The sequence below is a fragment of the Gorilla gorilla genome, chromosome 10, assembly GCF_029281585.2.
Source record: "Gorilla gorilla gorilla isolate KB3781 chromosome 10, NHGRI_mGorGor1-v2.1_pri, whole genome shotgun sequence".
NCBI classification, from domain to species: domain Eukaryota; kingdom Metazoa; phylum Chordata; class Mammalia; order Primates; family Hominidae; genus Gorilla; species Gorilla gorilla.
In genome coordinates, this window is record NC_073234.2 from 36,522,194 (window position 1) to 36,546,848 (window position 24,655).

At 41.4% G+C, this 24,655-nt stretch overlaps 1 protein-coding gene across 4 annotated transcripts in view; it reads right to left on the minus strand.

Moving 5' to 3' along the window:
* Positions 1–24,655, minus strand: part of TBC1D30 (TBC1 domain family member 30) — a 120,214-nt gene that overhangs the window by 35,437 nt on the left and 60,122 nt on the right. For all 4 annotated transcript variants that reach the window (XR_010129308.1, XM_004053506.4, XM_031001054.2 and 1 more), the window contains 2 exons: positions 21,949–22,054; positions 1,852–1,964 (listed from right to left, as the gene is read on the minus strand). Coding sequence is in view for 3 of the 4 variants with exons in the window: in XM_004053506.4 (XP_004053554.3) it covers positions 1,852–1,964; positions 21,949–22,054 (219 nt within the window). In the remaining variant the exon portion in view is untranslated. The remainder of the gene's footprint in view (positions 1–1,851; positions 1,965–21,948; positions 22,055–24,655) is intronic.

The window sequence follows — 24,655 nt, forward strand, 5'->3', positions numbered from 1 at the left end:
CCCATCTCTACTAAAAATATATAAAAATTAGCCAGGTGTGGTGCCGCACACCTGTAATTCCAGTTACTTGGGAGGCTGAGGCTAGAGAATCGCTTGAACCCGGGAGGCGGAGGTTGCAGTGAGCCAAAATCACGTCACTGCATTCCAGCCTGGGCGACGACAGAGCAAGACTCCGTCTCAAAAAAAAAAGAATTATATATAATGACGTGATTTATAAAGTTTCCCTCCCATCTCTGTCCAACTTCTGCCCACTGAAACTAGTAACCATGGTCATTTGTGAGAATCTCCCATCTAATTCCCATAGGTGATCACTGTTACTGGTTCTTATGTATTCTTCAGTTTCTCTGTGCACACATAAGCAAATATGACTACATGCTTTTATTTTTCTCTTCTTTTTGCATAACTATTAGCATACTATATATGCTCTTCTGCATCTTGCCTTTATTTATACAAGAAATCTTTACGGGCTGGGCACAGTGGCTCACACCTGTAATCTCAGCACTTTGGGAGGCTAAGGCAGGATTGCTTGAGCCCAAGAGTTCAAGACCAGACTGGGTAACATAGCGAGACTCTGTCTCTGCAAGAAATTTAAAAATTATCCAGGCACGGTGGTACGTGCCTGTGGTCCCAGCTACTTAGGAGACTAAGATGGGAAAATCACTTGAGCCTGGAAGGTTAAGGCCGCAGTATGCCATGATTGTACCACTGCACAATCATGGTACACAAGAATACACAGAGCTTCCTCATGCTTTCTTACAGCTCTACTGGATGTACACACCCCACAGTGTGGAGCCAGGCTGCTAATGGTATACACTTGAGTGGTTTCCAATAATATACTATTACAAACTCCTAGGCGCAAGCAATCCTCCTGCCTCAGCCTCCCAAGTAGCTAGGACTACAGGTATGCACTACCACACCCTGCTAATTTTTGTAATTTTTTTAGAGACAGGGTCTTGCTACGTTGCCCAGGCTGGTCTCGAATTCCTGGCCTCAAGTGATCCTCCTGCTTCAGCTTCCCAAAGTGCTAGGATTACAGGCGTGAGCCACCACACCCAGCTTTGGTGGCCATTTTCTTATCGATTTCTAGGAATTTTACATATTAGCAATATCCATCCCTATTTTGCATAGTAAGTTAAAAATATCCTTCCACAGATATTTTTGAGTCTACTTATAGAGGTCTGGTTTTGTTCCGTTTGGGTCACCCAGAAAATTATATTTAAAGGACTTAATTTTTTCCTTTTTTTTAAATTTTGAGTCAGTTATTAAGGCCTTTCCAATTCCAAAGAACTAAAGGAATTCTTCCACATTCTCTTATGCTGATTTTATTATTTCATTGTTTCTATTTAACACATTCATCCATATGGAATTTATCCTGGCATCTAGTATGAGGTCTGACTCTCATTTTCTTTCCAAATTAGTTCTCATTAGCCCATCACCATTTACCAAACAGTGTAACTTTTCACCATTGATTCAATATGCCTATTTTTCATCTGATAAACTGTTTATCAATTGTCAATTTTTGGTCTTCACGGTTTTTAAGTTAGCTCATCTGTGTACTTGTATACAGGTTCCACACTATTTTAACTATGGAGATTTTTAATGCTTGATATCATTAGATACGTGGTGGGGTTGCTAAATCTCTCTTCAGTTTACATTCCAAATTTCTCTGCAAAGTACACTTTTAAAAATCTCTCTTGAGTTCAAATCAAAACCATTTGGAAAGGGACATTAGATTCTAAGTGTCAAATTACTTTAACATATCTCTGGGGCTTCATAAATATTAATTTACAATAACAAATTAAGATAGTAAGTCCTCCATCATGAAAACAACAAGGAATTTAAAAACCTTACCCAGAAACTGAGGTGGGTTTAACTGTGGCTGGGAACGGTGTAATGTTGTAGGTGTATTTTTCCCTCAACTCTGCCAATTGTGGGAAAGGGAACGGAGCCATGGAATAAACAGTCTGTAAAACAAAAGCAAAAATGCCAAGTCTGAAACAGTAGCCTTCACAACTCTTATCAATCCTGGAAAGACATTAAAGTTTTATGAAGTCGAGTGTGAAGAGGCAGATACTGCTCCTTACACAGCAGGTGGAGAGATTCCACTTCAACATCCGCTTTCAAGACAGACAAAAGAAGATGATTAAACCCGACCCAGTGAGCTCTCAAATCAACCCAGCTGCAGCTGGGCATTCCAACTGGTAAACAAGAGTGGGCAATCACGGGCAGTCTGATTTCCTCCTGTTGTTCAATAAATGGATTAATGCAGAAATCCACAGCTCCCTATGTCTTCTGTATCAAAGAACTCACAAATGTCCTTCCTATGTAGTGCTTACTTTTCACAGCTCTGTTAGATGATTTTTAGACATTTAGTATCAGGTCAGCCTTCTGGATAAAATTAAATCTAGTGGATGATCTTGTGATCGACTACAAGTTTTCTCCAAAGATACCACCTTTTTAAATGTCTGTGGATGAGTTCTAGGTGAAAATTGTTAGGTGGTGTTTTTAAAGGAAAAAAAAAAAAGACAAGAAAAAAGTGACAGGGTGTAAAGCCTAGGCTGTTAAAACTCTATAAATAAAAATGGGGAAAAGCACCTGTGCTTCCACCAGAATTTCAAAATTATGTATCATTCTATCAGCAATAAAAGAGTAATATTGTATGCTTTCTTATTTTTATTAAAATTTAATAGCTCCAAACATGTTTCTTCAATCCTGATTCTTATTCACCAGAAAACATATATCAATCACATGTTCATTTCTCCTGGGAAGCCAAAGAAATAGCCTGATAATGCTTTCCTAGGAAAATATTTTAAAAAGGTATTTTTTATTTCAGCAGGACTGTTTTTATGAAGGCTTAGAAGATGTCTAATTTAGCATGTGCCAAAAGGAAGGCTGTGAAAGGAGTTTGATTGTGATGCTTCTTCATTTTATAGCTTAGTGCCACCATTGTGACAGTCCCCTGCAATTTTATTCTAACAACCTGTACATCTGACTGTCCCCAGATGTCATGGTATCCCTTTATACTTTACTGTACCAGCCCAAGATTCCTAACAAGTAGGTGTTGGCTAAAATTCCTTCTCTTCAATTCTCCATGCTTACTGCGCAAAGCTACACAGCTTATAGGTACTGCAAACATAATCTCTAAGCTGTCTTATCACAGACACTCCAGACTTGATTATACCCAAAAGGCTGAGAAGGAGTACAGGTTTACTAACAATAAACTGTGCCCCAAGAAAAGAAGCAGAAGGCATCTTGTGGCTCTCACTAGCCTTGAGTGTGAAATTAAACCAGTTCCCCACCTCTCTGGGCTTCCTTTTCCTCATTTAAAAAATAAAGGGTGTGAAACTCAGGATCGTGGTTACCTCTGAGAGGAGAGATGGGAATAAGATCAGGGAGAAGTTATATGAGGGTGTTTTCCCGTGGTTGTTAATTTTTATTTCTTAAATTGGGTGGGGGATATGTAGATTTTATTGTATTATTCTTAATACATCCTATATGCCCAAAATACTTCATATAATTTTATTAATAATGTAGTCAGAAGCACTCTCATGTCCTTTGATCCCACAAAGCTATGCAACAGCTACCTCGCTGCCACTGCAGAATTCTTCCCTGCTTGCTCTTACTATCATGTCTTAGCTCCACATACCCTTTTGAGGGAACGCAAGAGATGTGAAATCCTCTCCTCAGCAGCCGATCCAGAGCACAGCACCTTCTCTAGGGGCTGGGTAGGAGCTGCATCGCCCTAACTCTATCTGACCATCACATATCAAATGTGATCCCACAGTTGGGCCAAGAATCAACCCTCATTCATGTAATTTTTTTTCCTCCCTAACAGTTTAGAAATGTGTTCAGACATTTAAGAAACCCATGTCCTTTGGATTCAACTTTAAAAGATGAGATTTTTGATGCTAAGAATTTCAAAATTCCTGACAAGTGAAATAAGATGTCTTATTAAAGACAATAAGTACAGTGACGAGCTAAAGGTTCACCTGTGTTTCATTTTGCCAGTTTTGTAACGAGGTATCAGTAAATTCCCTCATCCAGCCTTGTGAAGGAAGTTCATAAGAGGAACAGGGAAGTACATCCTCCCCCTACCGCACCCTGCCCTGCCCCAGGGATGATGGTCTAGGCTCTGAGCAAGATCCCTCAGGGGCCACTCAGCTAAAGACACCTGACCAAAAAGAAAACTAGCTCCATTGCACTTTCATCCTCTACTTCATGTCTTCCTTTCTCTGTCACTGACTTTTAGTAAGTCCTTCAAAGAAGAAATCAGTATTCCTGAAACAAAGTTGTTTATAGCAGTTCTTCCCAAATATTCACTCACTCACTTGAAGGTCTCACGTCTGAAGGCATGTTTATCCCAGGAGCATAAGCATCCCTGGCACACCGACATAGCACTCAGGGTGTCCGAAACCTTTAGGCCTCCACCTTGGTAAGTCGGAGATTTACAACAGATTCCAAGAAAGAGATTTGACTAATCATCTTAGAGCCAAAATACGGTACAGTAATAGAATCACAGAGTTAGAAAAGAATTCAAACATATTAGTTCCACCTCCCTCCCAAGTAGGAGTCCCTTCTAGACCATCTCCAACAGATGGCCACAAAGGCACAGCTTAAGCACTTTCAGTTATGGGCACACACAGTTTTGCAGGACAGACGGTTTCAATTTAATTCATCAAACATGATCCTTGTATTGAACAAGTATCCATACCCTTGTAATTTCCACCCCATCACTTATGGAAAAAAGTGAACAGAGTGTGTGCAAAGGAAAGTCCTGCCTCTCAGTACATAAGATCTCCCACCAGACAACAGGAAGTCAGTCACAAACACTTTGGGTTAGGCTTCCCAAGCACCTACAAACCCTAATAATAGCATCTTAACTAATTTCTCTCTACACTGCCCTCAAGGAATTTACAAGAGGCATTGTCAAAAATCCTACTGATATCCAGGTACATTATTTAATCAGCATTCCTCCAGTTTCTTTACCCGATCAATTAAAAAAAATCAAACAAACATGAAAATGACCATTGCTAATAAGAAAACAGTGCTCTACAAGGAGGAAACCCCAGCATACGATTTTCAGTATGGCACTTAGAACGGAAAGAAAAGGGAAAGACTGAAAGGGGAGAATGCTTTCATCTCTTCAGCTCAAAAATAAAGACCTTACATTCAGCCCACATTTTTCATCTGGCGCTATTTTGGGTTTGCTGACAGCACTAAATTTTTAAAAAAATGAATGAATATAGGAAAGAAAATGGCTTGAAATGACATTCACCATTTCTCTCCTGAACATTCTATGATGTCAAGGAAAACTAACAAGTCTATTTACTATCTGAACTACCAACATACACTTAAATAGACATTTATATTTAGTCACTGAAAAGACATTATATTTTGTAATTATTGATATGCTTTACAAGAAATATGAAAACATGAGTTGCACAAAATTAGGCTTAGTTCATCTTCACGCAGATGTTTTCCTCGACAGGAAGGATGCTACTCAAATGGAATCCCATCAATCAATCCACAGCCTACAATTCTCCTTCTAGGATTCTTCTGCTTTAAGCAGTGTCAAAGTGGTTCCTTCTCCTAATACCTAAGATTGGAAATTCCTAGAGGACAAAGATGGCATCCAACACATCTCATTCCTTCTGGCAACGTTTAAACTGTAAGTGAAATGAGATGTTGCCTTATTCTTCTAAAGAGGATTTCAGCTTTTATAAAGACATCTTTTGAATAGGTGGAAGCAGTGTGTTGGGTGGTGAGGAAAAGCATTCAGCTAGGAGTCAGGGACCCGGAGGCAGTCTTGGGTCTGCCACTAGACAATCTGAGAAACCAACAAGTTGCTCACACTCCAACTCATAGTTTCCTCTCTCTAACATGACAGAATTAGCTTAACTGATCTTTAAGTTTCTTTAAAGCCAGTTTTTAAGAGTTTTCTGAAAACCACCTGTATCAGAACCACCCATGGGCCAAATGTCTGCATTTTCATACACTCCTGGATGTTTCTTACACAGTCCAGTTTGAAAACCACAGCCTCAAGATCTAACATTTCATGATTCTGTGTATTCACTGAGTAACCAGTTGTATTATTCACACTAGGCTAGATGTTGCTGAATTAAGGAACTTGCTACTTACAGAAAAAAAAAAGTAATATACTTGAAAAGCAGCGGGTGCAGTAGCTCATGCCTGTAATCCCAACACTTTGGGAGGCCAAGGCAGGCCTCGCCTGAGGCCCAGTAGTTCAAGACCAGCCTGGGAAACATGGCAAAATTCCATCTCTAAAATACATTAAAAAAAATTAGCCAAGCATGGCGGCATGCACCTGTAGTCCCAGCTACTTTCAGGGCTGAGGAGTGAGGACTGCTTGAGCCCAGGAATTCAAAACCAGCCTGGGCAACATGGTGAAACCCCATCTCTACAAAAAATTTAAAAATTAGCCCAGCCTGGTGGCACATGCCTGTAGACTCAGTTACTTGGGGGGCTGAGGTGGGAGAATCGCTTGAGTCCAGGAAGTCAAGAATGCAGTGAGCCATGTTCATGCCACTGCACTCCAGTCTATGTGACAAAGTGAGACCATGTTTAAAAAAAAAAAGAAGAAGAAGAATCTTTAGTACTGGAGGAGTACAGAGGAACCATCATCCATGAGTCCTGAGATAACAGAGGCTCTGGGAGTGGGAAAGAGAGGAGATTGAGCGGCATCCAGATGGGCAAATAGGATTTTCACAGATGCAGCATCAGAGGGACCACAAGACCTGTTGCAGAATAAGCAATGGCCTACAGAGGCCTGGATGGGAACAGAGCTATGACCAGTGCCATAGAGTCTGTCTGTGAAATAGCAGGAACACCTTTGGATAGGTCAGGAATGGGGCAGTCCAAGTACACCTCTAAAGCAATCTATCTGAAAATGAACCCATCCTCCTCCCCTCAGAAACTTGCCCTCTTCCTTCTAAGCCAGGAGATTATGGGTTGCCCTTTCTCCCCCATTACTTTTTCTTTCACTCCTGTATCCCTTTTCCATGGCCAAGTCCAGTCAATTTCACCTTGTAAGTACTGTCTCTGTTCCAATCTGTTTCCACCCTTCACTGCCTCCTCACAGGCCTTCCTGCTGTCAGACTTGTCCCTTTGAAATCCATCCTTCACAGAGCTGCCCGTGGAGTTGACTCAAAACAAAACTCAAACCATTTTCCTCCTCTCCTTAAAATCTTTCAGGTCCACAGCTCTTCTATTCCCCTTTCCAAAGGGTCCACAGAAGCCCTAGAACTCCAGCAAATACAATCTCTCAATCACTGACCTGAAACATCAAGTCCAAGTGCCTTACCAGGCATTGTGGTCTTTCATGAGCCAGTCCCTGAATTCCAGCCTTCTGACAGTCCCCCTCACACTTATGCAGTATGTTATCAACAGACCTTGACACATGCTGCTCTCTCAAACACGAATTGACCCTCCACTCTGCACCAGAGCCTTCAACACACACACACGCACAACACCCTCGCATATATGTGCACCCCTCCACACACACACACACAACACCCTCGCATATATGTGCACCCCTACACACACACACACACACACACACACACACACACACACACACACACACACACAGCCTAGTCAAATCCTATTCTTCTGTAAAGGTAAAACCAGCCATGAATTCCCTCAAGAAAGGCTTTCCTAACTTCCTCTCCTCCAACTCACTCCACCCCTGCCCCTCAGGCTAGATGAGGTCTTCTCTATTCCTCAGCTCCCAGCCCCTCTGCACACCTCCCTCCACGCACTCCCCACACTGTGCTCTAGGAGACTATAGGCTCCCGATGACATAGCCCATGCTTTCTTCTGTGTCCCTGCACCTGGCACATTACCTGACATTTAGTGGTGCTCGATAAATATTTGGAGAAGTTAATATACAGCATAGAAAATCAGGCTGAAGCATTTTATTTACCGTGGTTAGTAACAAGGAAGTGCTGAAGGACTTAGTGTAGAGCAAGGAAATGACCAAAGCAGTAAGTATGGATCATTACTCTGGTAGCAAAATGCTGGGCCCCTATTCCAGGCCCTAGCTCCCAGATGACATTTCCAGCCACACCCTGGGCCAAAAGAGAACCCCTGCCTTAAAGGGAAGGACTCAACACTGGCAGGATTCATCACCTGCTGACTAAAGAGTCCTTGGACCCTGAATAACAACCAGCAATATCCAGGGAGTATGCCATGGGCCCGAGCTCTGAGACATGCTGGTTTCAGGGGAGACCCAGCATATTCCCAGCTGTGGTGGCTATGGTGAAAGACTCATCTGTTTGAGAAAAACAGAGGGAAAAGTAATGGGGACTTTGTCTTGCACCCTAGATACCAGCTCAGACACAGTAGGGTAGAGCAACAAAGCAGGCTCTTGGGGTCTCTGAGTCCAGGCCCAGGCTCTTGGACAGCATTTCGGAACCTGCCCTGGGGCAGTGGGGAGCCCACTGCCCTGAAGGGTGACTCCCGGGTCTCGCAGCATTCACCATAAGCTGATGGAAGAGCCCTTGGGCTTTAAGCAAACATTGGTAGTGGCCCAGCAGAACCCCCTATGGACCAGTGGTGGTGGTGGCCACAGGTAGAAGCTCTTCTGCCTGTGGTATGGGGAGGGAAGAGCAGGAAGAACTTTGTATTGTAGTTTCAGTGTCAGCTTAGCTGCAGTAGAATAGACTATCAGGTAAATTTCTAAGGTTTTTAACTCCAATCCCTGGCCCCCAGAAAAAAACTCTAGACACACCTGGGGCCTGGGGGGAACTCACTGCCCTGAAGGGAAGGGCCTTGGGCAAGGCCCAGTGCTGAGCTAACTTCAGGTCTGACCCAACACAGTCCCAGTGGTAGTGGCCACAGGGGTGTTTGCATCACCACACCCCCAGTTCCAGAGGGCTCATCACAGAAAGAGACTCCACATGTTTCAGAGAAATTAAAGGAAAAGAATAAGAGTCTCTGCCTGGTAATCCAGAGAATTCTTCCAGATCTTATGAAAGACCACCGAGATGGGTACCTCTACAAGTCTGCAAAAACCACAGCATTATTGGGCTTGGGGCCCAAGTCCCTTCTAATACCTGGTGATAATTTGGATATTTTTCTCACCCAAATCTCATGTTGAATTGTAATCTCCAATGTTGGAGGTGGGGCCTGATGGGAGGTGTTTGGATCATGAAGGCAGATCCCTCATGAATGGCTTGAGCCATTCCCTTGATGATAAGTGAGCTCTTGCTCTGAGTTCACATAAGATCTGGTTGTTTAAAAGTGTGTGGCACCGCCCCCCCCCCCCCCCCCCATCTAACTCTCTCTTCCTCCTGCTCTGGCTATGTGACATGTCTGTTCCCTCTTTACCTTGCCATGATTAAAAGCTCCCTGGGCCTCCACAGAAGCCAAGCAGATGCCAGGGTCATGCTGCTTATACGGCCTGCATGAACCAATTAAACCTCTTTTCTTTATAAATTATCCAGTCTCAAGTATTTCTTTGTAGCAATGCAAGAATGTCCTAACACCTGGAAAGCCTTCCCAAGAAGGATAGGCACAAACAAGCTCAGATTGTGAAGACTATAATACCTAACTCTTCAATGTCCAGACACAAGAGAACATCTACAAGCATCAACACCATCCAGGAAAATATGACCTCACCAAATGAACTAAATAAAGCACCAGGGACCAATCCTGGAGTAACAGAGATATATGACCTTTTAGACAGAGAATTCAAAAGAAATTCAAGATAACACAGAGAAGGAATTCAGAATTCTATCATAAAAATTTAACCAAAAGAGTGAAATAATTAAGCAGAAATTATGGACTTGAAAAATGCAATCGACACGCTGAACAATGCATCAGAGTCTCTTAATAGCAGAATTGATCAAGTAGAATAATTAGTGAGCTTGAAGACAGGCTATATGAAAATACACAGAGGAGATAAAAAAGAATAAAAAATAATGAAGTATGCCTATGGAATCTAGCAAATAGCCTCAAAAGGGCAAATCTAAGAGTTATTGGCCTTAAAGTGGAGTTAGAGAAAGAGATAGGGATAGGAAGCTTATTCAAAGAGATAATATCAAAGAACTTCCCAAACCAAGAGAAGTACATCAACAGTCAAGTACAAGAAGGTTATAGAACACCAACAGATTTAACCCAAAGAAGACTCCCTCAAGGCGTTTTACAAGCAAACTCTCAAAGGTCAAGGGTAAATAAATGATCCTAAAAGCAGCAAGAAAAAAAAAATGAGTAACATACAATGGAGCTCCAATATGTCTTGCAACAGACTTCTCAGTGGAAATCTTACAGGCCAGGAGAGAGTGGCATAACCAGGAGAGAGTGGCATGACATATTCAAACTGCCAAAAGAAAAAAAAAAACTTCTACCCTAGAACAGTAAGTATATCCAGTGAAAATATCCTTTAAGCATAAAGGAAGAATAAAGACCTTCCTAGACAAACAAAAGCTGAGGGATTTCATCAACACTACACCTGTCCTATAAGAAATGCTAAAGAGAGTTCTTCAATCTGAAAGAAAAGGATGTTAATGAGCAAGAAGAAAGCATGTGAGGGTAAAAAACTCACTGGTAATAGTAAGCACACAGAAAAACACAAATTTAGGATAACACTGTAATTGTGGTGTATTACCTCCTCTTGACCTAAGTAGAAAGACTAAATGATGGCCAGGAGTGGTGGCTCACACCTGTAATCCCAGCACTTTGGGAGGCCAAGGCAGGTGGATCACAAGGTCAGGAGAGCGAGACCATCCTGGCTAACACAGTGAAACCCTGTCTCTACTAACAATACAAAAAAATTAGTTGGGTGTGGTGGCAGGCGCCTATAGTCCCAGCTACTCAGGAGGCTGAGGCAGGAGAATGGCATGAACCTGGGAGACGGAGCTTGCAGTGAGCCGAGATCATGCCACTGCATTCCAGCCTGGGCGACAGAGCAAGAATCCATCTCAAAAAAAAAAAAAAGAAAGAAAAAGAAAGACTAAATGCTGAACCAATAAATAATAACTAGAACAACTTTTTAAGACATAGACAGTACATAAAGAGAAACAACAAGGAGTTAAAAAGCAGAGGGACAAAGTTAAAGTATGGAGTTTTTATTAGTTTTCTTTTTGCATGTTTGTTTATGCAACCAGTGTTACGTTGCCATCAGTTTAAAATAATAGGTTTAAGATAGTATGTGCCAGTGTCGTGGTAACCTCAAAGCAAAAAACATACAATACACAAAAAATAAAAAGCAAGAAATTAAAGCGCACCATCAGAGAAAAATCACCTTCACAAAAAAGGAAGACAGAAAGGAAGGAAAGAAGAAAGAGAAGCCCACAAAACCACCAGAAAACAAATAACAAAATGGCAGGAGTAAGGCTTTACTTATCAATAACACTGAATGTAAATCCACTAAATTCTCCAATCAAAAGACACAGAGTGGCTGAATGGATGAAAAAATAGGACCCAATGATCTGTTTCCTACAAGAAACACACTTCACCTGTAAAGATACACATAGACTCAGGTAGCTGGCAAGATGGCTGAATAGAAACAGCTCTGGTCTGCAGCTCCCAGCAAGATCAATGCAGAAGGTGGGTGATTTCTGCATTTCCAACTGAGATACCCCGTTCATCTCACTGAGACTGGTTAGATAATGGGTGCAGCCCACGGAGGGTAAGCTGAAGCAGGGTGGGCCATCACCTCACCCAGGAAACACAAGGGGTTGGGAAACTCCCTGCCCTAGCAAAGGGAAGCCTTGAGGGACTGTGCCATGAGGAATGATGCATTCTGGCCCAGATACTATGCTTTTCCCATGGTCTTCACAACCCACAGACCAGGAGATTCCCTCGGGTGCCTACACCACCAGGGCCCTGGGTTTCAACCACAAAACTGGGCAGCCATTTGGGCAGACACTGAGCTAGCTGCAGGAGTTTTTTTTTCACACCCCAGTGGTGCCTAGAACATCAGCAAGACAGAACTGTTCACTCCTCTGGAAAGGGGGCTGAAGCCAGGGAGCCAAGTGGTCTAGCTCAGCGGATCCCATCCCCATGGAGCCCAGCAAACTAAGATCCACTGCTTGAAATTCTCGCTGCCAGCACAGCAGTCTGAAGTCGACCTGGGATGCTCAAGCTTGGTGGGGGTAGGGACGTCCACCATTACTGAGGCTTGAGTAGGTGGTTTTCCTCTCACAGTGTAAAGAAAGCTGCCAGGAAGTTCGAACTGGGAGGAGCCAACCACAGCTCGGCAAAGCCGCTGTCGCTAGACTGCTTCTCTACATTCTTCCTCTCTGGGCAGGGTATCTCTGAAAGAAAGGCAGCAGCCCCAGTCAGGGGCTTATAGATAAAACTCCCATCTCCCTGGGACAGAGCACCTGGGGGAAGGGGCAGCTGTGGGCGCAACTTCAGCAGACTTAAACGTTCCTCCCTGCTGGCTCTGAAGAGAGCAGTGGATCTCTCGGCACAGTGCTCGAGCTCTACCAAGGGACAGACTGCCTCCTCAAGTGGGTCCCTGACTCCCGTGCCTCCTGACTGGGAGATACCTCCCAGCAGGGGTCAACAGACACCTCATAGAGGAGAGCTCTGGCTGGCATCTGGCAGGTGCCCCTCTGGGACAAAGCTTCCAGAGGAAAGAACAGGCAGCAATCTTTGCTGTTCTGGTGATACCCAGGAAAACAGAGTCTGGAGTGGCCCTCCAACAAACTCCAGCAGACATGCAGCAGAGAGGCCTGACTGTTAAGAAAGAAAACTAACAAACAGAAAGGAATAGCATCAACATCAACAAAAAGGATGTCCACACAAAAACCCCATCCGAAGGTCACTGACATCAAAGACCAAAGGTAGATAAATCCATGAAAATGAGGGAAAACCAGCGCAAAAAGACCGAAAATACCAAAAACCAGAACGCCTCTTTTCCTCCAAAGGATCACAACTCCTCCCCAGCACGGGAACAAAACTAGACAGAGAATGAGTTTGACGAATTGACAGAAGTAGGCTTCAGAAGGTGGGTAATAATAAACTCCTCTGAGCTAAAGAACCATGAAGCTAAGAACCTTGAAGAAAGGTTAGAGGAATTGCTGACTAGAATAACCAGTTTAGAGAAGAACATAAATGACCTGATGGAGCTGAAAAACACAGCACAAGAACTTTGTGAAGTATACACAAGTGTCAATAGCCAAATTGATCAAGCGGAAGAAAGGATATCAGAGATTAAATAAAGCACGAAGATAAGATTAGAGAAAAAAGAATGAAAAGGAACAAACAAAGCCTCTAAGAAATATGGGACTATGTGAAAAGACCAAACCTACATTTGAGTGGTATACCTGAAAGTGACGGGAAGAATGGAACTGAGTTGGAAAACACTCCTCAGGAATATTACCCAGGAGAACTTCCCCAATCTAGCAAGACAGGCCAACATTCAAATTCAGGAAATACAGAGAACACCACAAAGATACTCCTCGAGAAGAGCAACCCCAAGACACATAATCGTCAGATTCACCAAGGTTGAAATGAAGGAAAAAACGTTAAGGGCAGCCAATGTTAAGGGTTACCCACAAAGGGAAGCCCATCAGACTAACAGTGGATCTCTCTGCAGAAACCCTACAAGCCAGAAAAGAGTGAAGGCCAATATTCAATATTCTTAAAGAAAAGAATATTCAGCCCAGAATCTCACATCCAGCCAAACTAAGTTTCATAAGCAAAGGAGAAATAAAATCCCAGACAAGCAAATGCTGAGAGATTTTGTTACCACCAGGCCTGCCTCACAAGAGCCCCTTAAGGGAGCACTAAATATGGAAAGGAAAAACTGGTACCAACCACTGTTAAAACATACCAAATTGTAAAGACCAACAACACTATGAAGAAACTGCATCACCTAATGAGCAAAATAACCAGCTAGCATCATAATGATCTAATTCACACATAACAATATTAATCTTAAATGTAAATGGGCTAAATGCCCCAATTAAAAGATACAGACTGGCAAACTGGATAAACAGTCAAGACCCATCGGTGTGCTGTATTCAGAAGACCCATCTCACATGCAAAGACTACATAGGATCAAAATAAAGGGATGGAGGAAGATTTACCAAGCAAATGGGATATTGGCCTGAAATTTTCTTTTTTTGTTGTGTCTCTGCCAGGTTTTGGTATGAGGATGATGCTGGACTCATAAAATGAGGATCATAGTGGAACTGAAGAGATAGAGACATGAAAAACCCTTCAAAAAAAATCAATGAATCCAGGAGGTGGTTTTTTGAAAAGATTAACAAAATAGACCGCTAGCCAGACTAATAAAGAAGAAAAGAGAGAAGAATCAAATAGACACAATAAAAAATGATACAGGAGATATCATCACTGATCCCACAGAAACACAAACTACCATCAGAGAATATTATAAACACCTCTAGGCAAATAAACTAGAAAATCTAGAAGAAATGGATAAATTCCAGGACACATACACCCTCCTAAGTCTAAACCAGGAAGAAGTCAAATCCCTGAATAGACCGATAACAAGTTCTGAAAATGAGGCAGTAATAGCCTACCAACCAAATAAAGCCCAGGATCAGATGGATTCACAGCCAAATTCTACTAGAGGTACAAAGAGGAGCTGGTACCATTCCTTCTGAAACTATTCCAATCAATAGAAAAAGAGGGACTCCTCCCTAACTCATTTTATGAGACCAGCATCATCCTCATATGAAAACCTGGCAGAGACACAACAAAAAAAGAAAATTTCAGGCCAATATCCCCAATGAACATCGATGCAAAAATCCTCAATAAAATACTGGCAAACCAAATCCAGCAGCACATCAAAAAGCTTACCCACCACAGTCAAGTTGGCCTTATCTCTGGGATGCAGGGCTGGTTCAATATATGCAAATCAATAAACGTAATCCATTACATAAACAGGACCAATGACAAAAGCCACAATTATCTCAACAGATGCAGAAAAGGCCTTCGACAAAATTCAACACCGCTCCATGCTAAAAACACTCAATAAACTAGGTATTGATGGAACGTATCTCAAAATAATAAGAGCTATTTATGACAAACCCACAGCCAATATCATACTGAATGGGCAAAAGCTGGAAGCAGCATTCCCTTTGAAAACTGGCACAAGACAAGGATGCCCTCTCTCATCACTCCTATTCAACATAGTATTGGAAGTTCTGGCCAGGGCAATCAGGCAAGAAAAAGAAATAAACGGTATTCAAATAGGAAGAGAGGAAGTCAAATTGTTTCTGTTTGCAGATGACACAATTGTATATTTAGAAAACCCCATCATCTCAGCCCAAAATCTCCTTAAGCTGATAAGCAACTTCAACAAAGTGTCAGGATATAAAATCAATGTGCAAAAATCACAAGCATTCCTCTACACCAATAACAGACAAACAGAGAGCCAAATCATGAGTGAACTCCCATTCACAATTGCTGCAAAGAGAATTAAATACCTAGAAATACAACTTACAAGGGATGTGAAGGACCCCTTCAAGGAGAACTACAAATCACTGCTCAAGGAATAAGACAGGACACAAACAAATGGAAAAACATTCCATGCTCATGGATAGGAAGAATCAATATCGTGATAATGGTCATACTGCCCAAAGTAATTTACAGATTCAATGCTATTCCCATCAAGTTACCATTGACTTTCTTCACAGAATTAGAAAAAACTACTTTAAATTTCATATGGAACCAAAAAAGAGCCCATATAGCCAAGACACTCCTAAGCAAAAAGAACAAGCTTGAGGCATCACACTACCCCGACTTCAAACTATACTACAAGGCTACAGTAACCAAAACAGCATGGTATTGGTACCAAAACAAATATATAAACCAATGGAACAGAACAGAGGCCTCAGAAATAACACCACACATCTACAACCATCTGATCTTTGAAAAACCTGACACAAACAAGCAATGGGGAAAGGATTCCCTATTTATAAATGGTGTTGGGAAAACTGGCTAGTCACATGCAGAAAACTGAAACTGGATTCCTTCCTTACACCTTCTACAAAAATTAACTCAAGATGGATTAAAGACTTAAACGTAAGACCTAAAACCATAAAAACCCTAGAAGAAAACCTAGGTGATACCATTCATGACACAGACATGGGCAAAGACTTCATGACTAAAACACAAAAAGCAATGGCCACAAAAGCCAAAATAGACAAATGGGATCTAATTAAACTAAAGAGCTTCTGCACAGCAAAAGAACCTATCATTAGAGTGAACAGGCAACCTACAGAATAGGAGAAAACTTTTGTAATCTATCCATCTGACAAAGGGCTAATATCCAGAATCTACAAGGAACTTAAATGAATTTACAAGAAAAACACAAAAAAAACCCATCAAAAAGTGGGCAAAGGATATGAACAGACACTTCTCAAAAGAAGACACTTACGCAGCCAACAAACATATGAAAGAAAGCTCATCATCACTGGTCATTAAAGAAATGCAAATCAAAACCACAATGAGATACCATCTCACACCAGTTAGAACGGCAATCATTAAAAAGTCAGGAAACAACAGATGCTGGAGAGGATGTGGAGAAATAGGAATGCTTTTACACTGTTGGTGGGAGTGTAAATTAGTTCAACCATTGTGGAAGACAGTGTGGCAATTCCTGAAGGATCTAGAACCAGAAATACCATTTGACCCAGCCATCCCATTACTGGGTATATACCCAAAGGATTGTAAATCATTCTACCATGAAGACACATGCACACTTACGTTTACTGCAGCACTATTCACAATAGCAAAGACTTGGAACCAACCCAAATTCCCATCAATGATAGACTGGATAAAGAAAATGTAGCACATATACACCATGGAATACTATGCAGCCATAAAAAAGGGTGAGTTCATGTCCTTTGCAGGGACATGGATGAAGCTGGAAACGATCATTCTCAGCAAACTAACACAGGAGCAGAAAACCAAACACCACAGGTTCTCACTTATAAGTGGGAGCTGAACAATGAGAACACATGGACGCAGGGAGGGGAACATCACATACCGGGGCCTGTCGCGGGGTATGGGGCTAAGGGAGGGATAGCATCAGGAGAAATACCTAACGTCGATGACAGGTTGATGGGGGCCACAAACCACCATGGCACGTATATACCTATGTAACAAACCTGCACATTCTGCACGTGTATCCCAGAACTTAAAGTATACTAAAGAAAAAAAAAAGATACACATAGACTGAAAATGAAGGGATGGAAAAAGTTATTCCTTGCCAATGGAAAGCAAAAAAGGAGCAGGAGTAGCTATACTTCCATCAGAAAAAATAGATTTCAAGACAAAAATTAAGAAGAGACAAAGAAGGTCATTATGTAATGATAAAGGGGTCAATTCAGCAAGAGGATATAATGATTATAAATATATATGCACCCAACACTGGAGCACCCAGATATAATAAAATAAAATTATTATTAGAGCTAAAGAGAGAGATAGACCCAAGCACAGTGACGGCTAAAGATTTCAATACCCTACTTTCGGCATTGGACAGATCACCCAGACACAAAATCAACAAAAAAAAATCATCAAATTTAATCTGTACTATAGAACAAATGGACCTAGTAGATATTTACAGAACATTTCATCCAACACCTGTAGAATACACATTTTTCTCTTCAGCATATGGATCATTCTCAAGGATAGATCATATGTTAGGTCACAAAACAAGTCTTAAAATATTCAAAAAATTGAAACAGTATCAAGTATCTTCTCTGACCACAATGGAATAAAACTACAAATCAATAACAAGAGGAATTTTGCAAACTATACGAACACATACAAATTAAACAATATGCTCTTGAGTGACCAGTGGGTCAATGAAGAAACTAAAAAGGAAACTGAAAATGTTCTTGAAACTAATAATAATAAAAATACAACATACTAAAACCTATGGGGTCACAGTGAAAGCAGTACTAAGAGGGAAATTTATAGCTATAAGTGCCTACATCAAAAAACAAGAAAAACGTCAAATAAATAATGTAATGACATATATTAAAGCACTAGAAAAACAAGAGCAAACCCAACCCAAAATTAGTAGAAGAAACAATAAAGATCAGAGCAGAAATAAATGAAATTGAATGAAAAAACAATACAAAAGATTAAAGAAATGAAAAGTTTGTTTTTTTGAAAAGATATATAAAACTGACACACCTGTAGCCAGACTAAGAAAAAAAGAGAGAAGATCCAAATAAACTCAGAGATGAAAAAGGAGACATTACAACTGATACCACAGAAAATCAAAGGATCATTAGTGACTGCTATGAGCAACTGTATACCAATAAATCGGAAAATCTAGAGAAAATGGATAAATCCTAGACACATACAACCTTCCAAGATTGAAAAATGAAGGAATCCAAAACCTGAACACACCAATAACAAGTAACAAGACTGAAGCCATAATAAAAAGTCTCCCAGTAAAGAAAAATCACTAGCATCTCTCTATGCAAACAGTGAACAATCTGAAAAAGAAATTTTAAAATCCCATTTATAATAGCAACAAATAAAATTAACTACCTAGGAATTAAGTTAACCAAAGAAATGAAAGAGCTCTACAATGACAACCACAAAACATTAATGAAAGAAATTGAAGAGGACACAAAAAAATGGGAAGATACAACACGTTCATGGACTGCAAGAATCAATATTGTTAAAATGTCCATACTACCTAAGGCAATCTACAGATTTGATACAATCTCTATCAAAATACCAATGACATTCTTTACAGAAATAGAAAAGTAGTCCTAACATTTATATGGAACCACAGAAGACCCAGAACAGTCAAAGCTATTCTGAGCAAAAAGAACAAAACTGGAGGAATCACATTATTTGACTTCAAATTATACTACTATTATAGTAACCCAAACAGCATGGCATAAAAACAGACACATAGATCTGTGGAACAGAACAGAGAACCCAGAAACAAATCCACATATCTACAGTGAACTCATTATCGGCAAAGGTGCCAAGAACACACATTGGGGAAAAGACAATCTCTTCAATAAATAATGCTAGGAAAACTAGACATCCATACACAGAAGAACAAAACTAGACCCCTATCTCTTGCCATATACAAAAATCAATCAAAATGGATTAAAAACTCAAATCTAAGACCTCAAACTATGAAACTAATACAATAAAACATTGGAAAAACTCTCCAAAACATTGGAGTGGGCAAAAATTTCTTGAGTAATACCCCATGAGCACAGACACCCAAAGCAAAATGGACAAATGGGATCATATAAAGTTAAAAAGCTCCTGCACAGCAAAGAAAACAATCAACAACATAAAGAGACAGCTCAAAGAGTGGGAGAAAATATTTGCAAACTACTCATCTGAAAAGGGATTAATAATCAGAATATTCAAGTAGCTCAAATAACTCTTATAATCTTATAATTCGATTAAAAATGGGCAAAAGATCTGAATAGCCATTTCTCAAAAGAAGATATACAAATGACGAACAGGCTTATGAAAAGGTGCTCAAGGCCAGGCACGGTGGCTCACACCTATAATCCCAGCATTTTGGGAGGCCAAGCTCGGCGGGAGGATCACTTGATGTCAGGAGTTTGAGACCAGCCCGGCCAATATGGCGAAACCCCATCTCTACTAAAAATACAAAAATTAGCCTGGCGTGGTGGCAAACACCTATAGTTCCAGCTACTCGGGAGGCTGAGGCACGAGAATCGCTTGAACCCAGGAGCGATTTTTTTTTTTTTTTTGAGATGGAGTCTCACTCTGTTGCCCAGGCTGGAGTACAGTGGCACAATCTCGGCTCACTGCAAGCTCCGCCTCCCAGGTTCACGCCATTCTCCTGCCTCAGCCTCCTGTGTAGCTGGGACTACAGGCACCCGCCACCACGCCTGGCTAATTTTTTGTATTTTACATACAGACGGGGTTTCACCGTGTTAGTCAGGATGGTCTCGATCTCCTGACCTCGTGATCTGCCCGCCTCAGCCTCCCAAAGCGCTGGGATTACAGGCATGAGCCACCGCGCTCAGCCCCCAGGAGCAATTATTGAACCGCAATTTGGTGAGCTGAGATGGTGCCACTGCACTCCAGCCTGGGGACAGAAAATCACTGATCATCAGAAAAATGCAAATCAAAATGACAATGAAATATTATCTCACCCAGTTAAAATGGCTTTTAATCAAGACAGGCAGTAACAAATGCTGGCAAGGATGTGGAGAAAAGGGAACCCTTGTACACTGTTGGTGGGAATGTAAATTAGTACAACCGCTAGGAAAACAGGTTGGAGGTTCCTCAAAAAAAACTAAAATCAGAGCTACCATATGATCCAAAAATTCCCTGCTGGGTACACGCCCAAAAGAAAGGAAATCAGTATATCAAAACAGTATCTGCACTCCCATGTTTCTTGCAGCACTGTTCACAATAGCCAAGATTTGGAAGCAACCTAAGTATCCATCAACCAATGAACGGATAAAGAAAATGTGATATATATACAATATGGAGTACTATTCAGCCATAAAAAGAAGAATGAGATTCTGTCATTTGCAACAACATGGATGGAAATGGAGGTCATTATGTTAAGTGAAATAAGCCAGGCACGGAAAGACAAACTTTGAATGTTCTCACTTATTTGTGGGAGCTTATTTGTGGATGGAAATGGAGGTCATTATATTAAGTGAAATAAGCCAGGCATGGAAAGACAAACTTTGAATGTTTTCACTTAATTGTGGGAGCCGAAAATTAAAACAATTGAACTGATGGAGATAGACAGTAGAAGGATGGTTTCCAGAGGCTGGGAAGAGTAGTTGATAGGGAAGTAGAGATAGTTAGTGGGTACAAAAAGTAGTTAGAAAGAATGAATAAGACCTAGTATTTGATAGCACAACAGGTTGACTATAGTCAATAGTAATTTAATTGTACATTTAGAAATAAATTTAAAAGTATAATTGGATTGTCTGTAACACAAAGGATAAACATTTGGGGAGGAATACCCCATTTACCCCGATATGATTATTATGCATTGCATGCCTGTATCAAAGTGTCTCATGTACCCCGTAAATACATGCACCTACTACGTGCCCACAAAAATTAAAAATTAAAAAAAGAATCTAATGGAAGAGTGAGTGTTAATAAGACAGCTATTTTTTCTATACTTGCTGTCAATTTCAAAGACTTGATGAATATGATATTGACGTACAGTAACATGCCATAAAAAATAACCAAACCCTTCAAGTCTTTCACTTTAAAATTTATGATTAATATATAATTACCTGAGTTGAAAGTGTGGGCAAAACAAATGAATCAAAATGCTGATGAGAATAATCTTTTTATCCTCAATAATTTATTCCCCACAATAAGTGTTTCCCCCCACAAGTCTAAGTAGGCTGGGCACAGTGGTTCATGCCTATAATCCCAGCACTTAGGAAGGCCGCAGTGGGAGGATCACTTGAGTCTAGGAGTTCAAGACTAGCCTAGGCAACATAACAAGACTCCATCTATACAAAAATAAAAAATAAAAAATTAGCTGTATGGTGGCATATGCCTGTAGTCCCAGTTACTCAGGAGGCTGAGGTGGCAGGATCACTTAAGCCCAGGAGACAGAGGCTACAGTGAGCAACGATTGTGCCACTGCACTCCAGCCAGGGTGACAGAATGAGACAGTCTCAAAAAAGAAAACAAAGACTAAGAATAAAATTCAGAATAAGCACTTGGTGATTTTGTTTTTCCAGTGTATTTTTCCAGTTTATATTGCTGCTAATGACTTCTAAGCAACACAGTCTGACGGAAAGCTACAACAAATATCCATCATTCATTTCTTCCTTCCTTCTATGACATAGATTCTTATCAAATTATAAACAGACTCTTGGTCAATTTGAGAAACTAAGTCTGACAGCTAACCAAGCACATTTCTCAAGACCGCTGCTCTGGCACTGGTTGTTCCCACCATGCCCGGGGTTCCCTGAGCCAAGCTGCTCCATGTTGCCGACTCACCTGCATGAGTTCATGGCTTTGCAGAAGATCATTCTCTAGCATCTCCTGGGTAAGGCGCCCCATAGTGCTGTAGAATTCATCTGCTGTTTCACAACATTCTATCTGCCTAGATAAAGAAAGGACAGAAAATACAACTTGTTTAGGGCATCCATGCTGTGTAACAGTACATGCTGCAGGTATAAGATATGTTGGACTGGGCATGGTGGCTCATGCCTATAATCCCAGCACTCTGGGAGGCTGGGGCGGGAGGATTGCTTGAGGCCAGGAGCCTCAATGCAGCAAGACCCCATCTCTCCAGATAATTTTAAAAATCAGCTGGGTATCGTGACGCACACCTGTGGTCCCAGCTACTCAGGAGGCTAAAGCAGGAGGACCACCTGAGCCTGGGAGGCCAAGTCTGCAGTAAACCATGATAGCACCACTGCAATCCAGCCTGGATAACAGAGTGAGACCCTGTCTCAAAAAAGGGCGGGGGGCAGTTGCCTTTTGCCATCAAGTAACTCAAGTTATCAATCAACAAATATCAAAATCCTGATATTTGTAAAGCCCACTGTGGATGAAACATTTAAAAATACCAAAAGCAACTTTGAGGTACTCGTTTTGGGTAAGTCCTGTCATTCCTACTTGGCTCTCCTCACCTCACAGTCCCACCTGTGGCATCTTTATTGCTTCCATGGGACACAATCTACACATCAGAATTCCCACCACTCGTTAGAAAGCATAACCATGAAATTGGGTACTAAAAAACAATTATCTCCTTTAAGGGACTCTGTTGGTCTTAATCTGCAAACAGTGATATCATTAATATAATAGATTTAAAACCAAACCACAGTAGGAATAAAAGATGAAAATTACAAGAACTGTATCTGCATATTTCATCAGTCCATGGGGTGTTTTCACAGGCAGAATTTTCTGAGTTCTTCTCAGGGTGCTGCTGCTAGTTGGAGATTACACCTCTTCTTGCATTCAGTTCTACATGTAAATAAAGAATCTGACACTCACTTGGCTACCTGTGAGCCAGGTTGGACTTCAATCTTTCTTCTACAAAGGGGAAAACAGAAGAGCCCAAGACAAAGAGTACCAGGTATTTCCATTTTGTTTGTTTATTTATTTATTTATTTATTTTTTACTGTGACAAAGTCTTGCTCTGTTGCCCAGGCTGAAGCACAGTGGTGTGATCTTGGCCTGCTGCAACCTCCACCTGTTGGGCTTAAGCAATCCTCCTGCCTCAGCCTCCTGAGTAGTTGAGGCTACAGGCACCCACCACCATGCCCTGCTGGTTTTTTGTATTTTTAGTAGAGATGGGGCTTCACCATGTTGGCCAGGCTGGTCTCAAACTCCTGGCCTCAAGTGATCCACCTCCTTCGGCCTCTCAAAGTGCTGGGATTACAGGCATGAGCCATGGCACCCAGCCTAGGTATTTCCATTTTATATGACAACGTTGTTTGTATTGTAGGATAACTCTAGTTTCCCACCAACCAGAAGACCTACACTTTGATACATACTAATATTGGGGGATTTCTGTAAAGCCATCCAAAATAATATGATTATGGAAAAACCATAGGTTCTGGAGTGCTGTTCTAATCCCATTGCCACAAATGTAAATAAATGAATGGAACAAACTGCTGAAATATTACTATAAAAGAGCAGAGCAGCCTGTGGGCATGAATGAAAGGTGCTTAACTTTACCCTGGGAGGTAAGGAAGAGAAATAATGCTTGAGATGAGTTTTGAAAAGTGTTTTTCAGGCTGACAAGGAAGAAAAAGCATCCCAAAGACACAGATGCAGGAGACAGCAGGCCTTATCTGGGGAACTGCAAGTAGCTCCGCACAACCAGCGAGACCAGCATTGGGGTAGTGGTGCAGGACCAGAGGAACCCAGTGAGAGCTGAGGGAAGAGAGCTACTGAGAGCAGAGAGCAAAGGCCTCACCTGCCAGCTGAGCCTCTACAGAGCATGAGTCACGAAAAGGCTTTAAATAGGGAGTGAGGGAACAGCTGTGCCCTTGGCAAGGTCTGCCTGGAGGTGGCACGGCAAGTGTGGATTACCATGAGGAAACCAAGGAGGACACACCAGAGTGGGCCAGGCATGGGGTGACAAGGGAGGAAACCAAAACAGCAGGGGCAGAGGAGAAAGGACACATAAAGAGATGCTAGTGATGGCGTGCTGATGGTCTACAATTTACATATTCCCAAGTACCCTTAGGGTGAGCGAAAGGGAGAAATTCCAAGTTGCAGAAGTCAGGTGAAAGGAGAGGTCCTGCATCACCATACATAAGGCACATGTTACTCAGGTGTACATAAACTGGAGATTACCTATATGCTTTTATGGTTTTTCCAACAGGAAGTTTGTGGGGAAGATTACAGGCACTAGAATCAGAAAGTTCCATATTGAAGTCCCAGTTCTGCTATTCACTGGCTGTGTGACTATGAACTAGCTAATTAACCTTCCTGGGGAAATTTTCTTACTGAAAAGACAGGGAGAATAACCCTATCTACTCCACAGGGTTATTGGGAGAACTGAATGAGATGATGTGTTTAAACTGCCTAACACAATGGCAGGCACTGCAGGCACTTATGATGTATGTAAATTGCCTTTCCTTTCCCTTAACAAGCTGCATGCTCAAAACATATAGAATTATAATAAGCAAAAACTGAAAGAGTTAAAATTCTATCATTCTGATTCATATATCCCCTAAACTTCAAAAAG